This window comes from Octodon degus, unplaced genomic scaffold (genome assembly GCF_000260255.1).
Source record: "Octodon degus isolate 3935 unplaced genomic scaffold, OctDeg1.0 scaffold00073, whole genome shotgun sequence".
Lineage (NCBI taxonomy): Eukaryota > Metazoa > Chordata > Mammalia > Rodentia > Octodontidae > Octodon > Octodon degus.
In genome coordinates, this window is record NW_004524649.1 from 7,751,986 (window position 1) to 7,758,570 (window position 6,585).

Below are 6,585 nucleotides of genomic sequence, written 5' to 3' on the forward strand. Positions count from 1 at the left end.
TTTATTTATTTATTTATTTGTATGTGGCCAGCTCAGCCCACCAGGGGGCAGGCGGGCTGGCATGTGGTGCTGGGGGATTGAACAGAGGTCCCTGTGCCTTGCTTGGCTTAGCTTGTTCTAAGTAGGTACCTTAGACCACTGAGCCATCTCACCAGCCCACCAGCACCCTTTCTTACTCTGCCCAGAGCTGTAGACCCCAGGCTTCTTTGTGACCAACATGTTTTTACCTTTATCTGCTTATCAGTCATTTCAGGATTCTATAAAGCTATTACATTCCTACCTTAAGGAAAATGAGCTCTTCCTGAGGAATTGATCAATTCTAAATTCTAGTGGTACAAATAAAGAACTAGTAATGTCACTAACAGATTCTTATACTGGGTGTTCTGAGAGGGCACAGCTTGGTGTCATCACTGATTAACCATTCTAAGCAGTAGCCCCCTCTCACCCCCCCTACTGTTCTTACCCCACACCATGAAGAGATGTTTTAAGGAGCACAGGCCTGGACCACTGTTGTTATAACCAAGTGCTGCCCATATAGTTAATAATTTCCTTTGAAATGCAAGCAACTGCATAGTTAAGTGTGCTAGCAAATTAATGGTTAACACATTTACACTGTGTTTCTTTCCTTTTCTCAGTACTAGGTGTTGAATCCAGAGCCTTTGTATGGAACTGTATTTTTATCTCTTGGTTAGGCTCAAACTTGTGACCCTCTTGCCTCAGCTTCCCAGAATGCTAGGATTGCAGAGGTGTATTATCATGCCCCCTGTGTTTTTTCTAAAATGCCTGAAGACAAGTATACTCCTCTCAAAATACAAGTAGTTGTATGCCAGCAGGGTGGTGCTCTTGAGGAAGCAAGAATTAAGGAATGTTGGGCTGGGAGATAGCTCAGTGGCATCTGCACCTGCCTGGCAATTGCAAGGTCCTGAGTTAAATCCCTGATACCAAAAATAAACAAACAAAAAAAGTCTGTGGCTAAAGACACCTATGTAATCCTTATGGACTAGCTAAGTAACCTGGGTTAACAGTGGGTTTGACTAGGGTATGCTTTAAAGAAGCTCTCTCCTTGCTTGTCTGAGGTAGGACTAAAGGCTAAAGTTTATTTCTTTTCAGGTCCTCTCCAGGAGTATCTGATTAGGCCAGCTGGTCACGACGTAGCACAGATCACTGATGTTACTGCTTGGTGTCTGGGGTTTTATTTTTTAAGTTCTTATTTATTTATTTATTTTTGGGGGGCAGAACCAGAGATTGAACTCAGGCCCTTGCACTTGCCAGGGAAATGCTTATTCTACTGAGCCATTTCCCCAGCCCTGGTGTCTGGGGTTTTAAATTCACTGTCAGTTCACACTGATAGCAGGGCCAAGTGAGCGTTTACTTGATTCTTTTTTTGTGTGTGGTGGACCTGGTATGGCATGTGGTGACGGGATCAGGGATTGAACTCTGGTCCCTAGGCTTGCCTAAATTTGCCTAAGCAGGCATTTTAGACCGCTGAACTATCTCACCAGCTCCTTGATTCTGCACAGAATGCCTGCCAAGCTGCTAGAATCCTGCCAGCAAGCCACTGACATCCATTATCAGGAAAAAACAAGCAATTCAGACAATTGCTTGTAGTTTACAAAACAAATGCACTTTACACATTTCATCAGATTACTAGATCTCTGCTTCCCTTTCATCTGTAAAATAAGGACAATACATCTGTTTCATGAGCCTGTCATAGGGATTGAGCTTACACATATGAGGCACTAGCTAACACTCGGTATTTCAAAGTACCGCACATAGCTCTACATTCTAGAAAGCACAGTGACCACAGAACCAGACTTAAGAGAATTACTTGACGTGTATTCTGCAAAGCCATCTTCTCCCAACTCCAGAATCATTCGCTGTTTCCACCTCTCCAAGTAGAAAAGCTGTTTTGCAGTCATGGTCCGCTGCAGGATCCTAGTCACACTTGGCATCGAGTTTCTTTGCAGAGGGATTTTCAAAGGAGCTGCGGGCTCCGTGCATGGTTTTAGACTCCGCTCTGGATTGAAGATAGGAAACCAGTTCCGGGGAACTCTGGCCTCATCCTGCTGAGGGGGCTTGCCTTTACTCACAGGTCCAAAGAGTAAATCATCTTCCTCCAGCAGCGATTCTGGGGTCTGGACCGGATCTCGGCATGCCAAGACCGACCTTACTACCCGGGAGTATCTGGCTTGGTCCACTTCTTCGTAAGGGTTTTTCTTCCTTGGGCCACAGGAATAAGAGGAAGTGGAGAAAGTAGCGCGGTGGGCTGCTTCCACGGAACCCCCCTTGGAACTGAGCTGCTTGCAAAGGCTCTGAAATACCTTCATCTTTCGCTGTCTTCTACTTCTTTAGTCTGTTTGCAACACGGAGTGCCTCTTAAAAGAGTTTGGGTTTCTAAGAAAACGTCAAGAGAAAAATAGTGTTAGGTGCCAACGCATGCTATTTGAATGAACAAAGGGAAAACTGCATTGGAACAACTTTGTTCTCAGAACTGTATCCAGGATCACTTCTGGACAAGTCTGGAGAGAGCTACTTCTTAAGAGTCACTCAGCAGTACCAGAACGGCCACCACTTATTAAAGAACAACTTTAGTAAGTTTTGGGATGCTCCTTTCCCTCTATCCGAAGGAAAGCGCAGCCAGGACAGGGGGCGCGGGACGAGTAAAGTTCTTGGGGTCGCACTCCGCATGGGCATTCCCTCCTCCCATCCTCCAGGCGGGTCCGTTTAAAGCCCCGTTTCAGGCGCAGATCCCGATGTCTGAGGGAACAGCGCAGGTCGGGGCTGGCCCGGCCCCCATCATGACCCCAGTTTCCCGTGGGTGTGGACATGCCAGGGACACCACGCCAGCGGCTTCCTCGGGCGGGAGTTCGGATTCGGGAAGAGATAAGAGGTCACGGTTACCACAAGGATAGTATCGGACGTCACCACGCTTTGTGTAGCTCCAGGAACGCGAACAGTCTCCGCGACCCCGTACTTTTACCGTTCCCGCGCTTTGGCTAGGCTTTAGGTCCCGCCCAAGGGGGGCAGCCCCAGCATGCACTGCGGCGCTCACGCCCTGCCACTCACTACGGGTCCGCCTCTACAGACAGACTTGCGATCTGTCGAGATCCCGCCTCTGAGGCGGAAGCGTGCGCGGGTCCTCCAAGTCGCGCGCTTTTGCTCTCGCGAGATTGTGTTACGTCAGCCTGGTCGTCACATTGGAGTCGGGTTGAGCCATAAATTAGACCCCCACGCTAGAACGCGCTCTTTCTTGAGGCACCCATGCCACTGGGGTGACTTTCGTCACACGTCGCCGTCGCAGTCCTTCGGTCGGCGGTTCCCACGTGTTGCGGAGCGAGGGTAGGCCCTGCGTTGCTTTTTTGCCCGGCTCTAAAATGGACGGCAGCGGGAACGGGCGAGGCCGCTCTAGAGGAGCGCGTGCCGCGTCGCTCGCCTGCTCCCGGGGCTTCTGGGACGGTGGCTGACCGCGTGGCAGCCGGCCGCCGTCCGGCAGGGAGGCCGGCGGGAGGCGGGGCCGCGGCCGCCCCCGAGGCCCTCGGGCGGCGGCGGCCCAGCCTCTTATTTCCTCGCACAGCCAGGCGGCCCCTGCTCGAGGCCCGCGTCGCCATGGCCGCGGTTCCCGAGTCCCTGCCGCCGCTGGAAGAGGACCGCGGCAAGGTGAGGGACGGCAGGCCCCGCGTTCCCTCCGCCCCCTGCCGTGGCCGGCTGCTTAGGGGCCCCCCTACCCCGGGCGCCCACTCCGCGTCCTGCTCCCGGGATGCCGCTCTGGCGACGGCTGGGGACCCCCCCCATCTTCCCGCTGGGGAGGGCAAGGCTCTTGAGACGTTACAGTGGTTCCCCACCCGCGCCTGGTGACCAGGCTTGGGGTAGCCGGGAGACCTCAGAATAATTAGGTACCAAAACGTGCTGGCCAGCGTGAAAGTGGACAGCCGTGTTTGTGGCACTCGATAGGACGAAACGGCAGTATCGCCCTGAGTTCAAGTCCAGTCTAAACTACGTGGCGAGGCCCTGCCAAAACCAGAAAAGTTAATACCTCCCTTGGGTCTAGTAACTGAAAGCTGAGCCTGAAATCCAGCCTCGAAATGCCCCTCCCCCCGCGCACCTTCCAGAAAAAATTCTGAGCCCAAGCAACTGGGAATACTGCATCAAGTCATACATCTCTAGTATGTTGCTTACAGCTTAGTGAAATGCTACGTGCATCGTTGTGAGAACTTTGCTTTTTTTTTTTTAATCTATTTAGTACGGGGTTTTGATACGCAGCTCAGACGCAGTAGTGATCCTCCTGTCTCGGCCTCTCCAGCGCAGGGATTACCTGTGTGTGTCACCACGACCTAGTCCTTGCGCTTAGACCACCGAGCTATCTCCCCAGCTTCAGAACCTTGAATTTTAGTAGATGTCCACACTATGTGAACTTGTGTTTTTACCTTCTTAAGACAGGATCTCTTGCTGTATAGTCCAGGCTGGCCTTGCACTCCTGTGTCAGCCACCAAGGGAGTGTCACCATGCTGGGCTCTCACCGTTGTAAAGGCCTGTATATCTATGCAATCCCTAGGCATACCACTTGTATTTTGAGTTTATTACTGATATGATAAGCTAAGGTTGCTGTTGTCAGAGACAGAGACCTCTTCGTTCTTTTTTTTTTTTTTTTTTTTTTGTTGCCGTACCAAGGATTGAACTCAGGACCCTGCACTTGCCAGGCAAGCTCTTATTCTACTGAGCTATCAACCTAGGCTCTACCTCTTCATTCTTTTTTTAAAAAATATTTTTATTTCATTTATTTGTGTGTGTGTGTGTGTGTGGCCAGTTCAACCCACCAGGGGCTGCACTTCCTGGCATGTGGTGCTGGGGGATTGAACCTAGGTCCCTGTGCTTTGCTAAGCTTGTTCTAAGTAAGTGCTTTAGACCACTGAGCCATCTCACCAGCCCTACCTCTTCATTCTTAATTGCTCCTTGCAATTTGAGCCACTAGTTTTGTATTGTGTATAGGCTGTGGGTCATAGTCTTCCATGCAGAATCGTCTTTAAAGGAAACCTAAAAATTCTAGTTGGAGCTTCAAATTTAAGAACCTAGGAGTCATGTTGAAAACTGATTTTGGAAGCCCTCTTTTTATCTTTGGATGAAGCCAGCCTTTGTTAGAAAGTAGTAAATTCTGAAGTTGTGCACTAAACAAGTGGGTTTTGTGCCAACAGGATAGAAATAAGGGCTGTGTTTGGGGATTTTTTTTTTTTTTTTCCTTCGGAGCCGGGGATTGAACTTAGGCCCCTTCGCTTGCCAGGGAAGCGCTTATTCCACTGAGCCATCTCCCCGGCCCCTTGGGGATGGTTTTGATCAACTCTTCTTTGAAAGTTCATCTGCATGTATTGGCACATGCCTGTAATCCCAGGGTTTGGAAGGCTGAGATGGGATTGCCATGAGTTGAAGATCAGCCTGAATTAGAGTGAGACTGTCTCAGAAAATAAGTTTGAGAGGCCACTGTGTTCCCTCTTGCTGGGCAGCCACCCATGGGTATGCTTCTTTTCTTAACTTCACTTGGCCCAGCTTTCTCTGCAGACCCTGATTCTTATGTTTAATAAATCTTTCCTACTTTTAATAAACTTAAATTGTCTTTTTTGTTGTTGTTGTTGAATGAAGTGAGAACTTGAGACCGAAGTTCTTTCTAAACTTATTCTTCCTAAACTGGAAGTTTGGTGGTCATTTGTGTTTTCTCCCTAGTACAGTATCTTTGTTTTTCACTTTTCAGTTTTAGGACTGAGTGCCCAGAGACCACCTTTAGTAGGTGAGAGTCACTTTTTAAAAAGTTCCATACTACCTTGATTTTGTGCAAAATGGAGAAGTGATAACTGGGCCTATCAGCTGCCTCCTGACTTAAGGGTCTAATAAAATTGTATAGTCTTACCCTCTTATCCACCACCACCCCTGTTTTGCCTAGCGTGGCTTCATTTTGCCACTGGGCCTGGTCAGATTGACACTGCGGTGGTAGGTAACAAGTTAACCAGAGTTTATGGCCATATGATACAGTGAGCTAGAGGCTGACCCTTGAGCAAACTTTCAACATGATACGGTTTTGATGGAGAACTGAGATGTTCACATTTTTGTGCTTAATATATATTCTGATCATTTGGTTTGTAATTTTCATGGGGTTAAATAATAAGGAATACAATTCTTAAAAATTTGCTGATAGGGTACTCATTTGGCAAACTAAGCAAAACTGAAAAGGAAGTTTTGAGCTGTATGTGGTGCTTATGCACTTAGGATTTTTGTTGTTTTGTTTTTTGTTTGTTTGTTTGTTTTGCGGAACCCTGGGTTGAACTCAGGCCCTTGCACTTGGCAAGCACTTACTCTACTGAGCCATCTCCCCGGCCCTTCATTTGTTTTTTGATTGATGCAAGGCCTCACTATATTGTTGAGGCTAGATGTAGTCCAGGTTGACCTTGATTCTCCTGCCTCCTGTTAAGTTTCTTTTTTTTTTTTTGTAATTGTTTCCTTTTTTTATTGAGAAACAAATATGAATGAGACAATTTCAAAGCTGATTAATAGGACAGTTTCGATAATCAATGCATTGTATGTTACCTTTTTTTTTAATTT

At 48.1% G+C, this 6,585-nt stretch overlaps 2 protein-coding genes across 7 annotated transcripts in view; one reads left to right on the forward strand and one right to left on the reverse strand.

The window, feature by feature from the left end:
- Mgme1 (mitochondrial genome maintenance exonuclease 1) overlaps positions 1 to 4,214 on the reverse strand; it is a 12,287-nt gene extending 8,073 nt beyond the window's left edge. The window contains exons 1-2 of one of the 5 annotated variants that reach the window (XM_023720137.1): positions 3,898 to 4,214; positions 1,829 to 2,394 (exon numbers count right to left, since the gene is read on the reverse strand). In XM_023720137.1, coding sequence (XP_023575905.1) covers positions 1,829 to 2,327 — 499 coding nt within the window. In that variant the 5' untranslated portion in view covers positions 2,328 to 2,394; positions 3,898 to 4,214. Of the gene's footprint in view, positions 1 to 1,828; positions 2,395 to 2,681; positions 3,065 to 3,091; positions 3,161 to 3,897 lie in introns of those variants that run through there. The other 4 variants (XM_023720139.1, XM_023720136.1, XM_023720138.1 and 1 more) reach the window with 4 other exon arrangements.
- Snx5 (sorting nexin 5) overlaps positions 3,247 to 6,585 on the forward strand; it is a 20,427-nt gene continuing 17,088 nt past the window's right edge. Inside the window, exons 1-2 of one of the 2 annotated variants that reach the window (XM_004635602.2) lie at positions 3,247 to 3,339; positions 3,575 to 3,657. In XM_004635602.2, coding sequence (XP_004635659.1) covers positions 3,607 to 3,657 — 51 coding nt within the window. In that variant the 5' untranslated portion in view covers positions 3,247 to 3,339; positions 3,575 to 3,606. The remainder of the gene's footprint in view (positions 3,340 to 3,574; positions 3,658 to 6,585) is intronic. The other variant, XM_023720134.1, reaches the window with a different exon arrangement.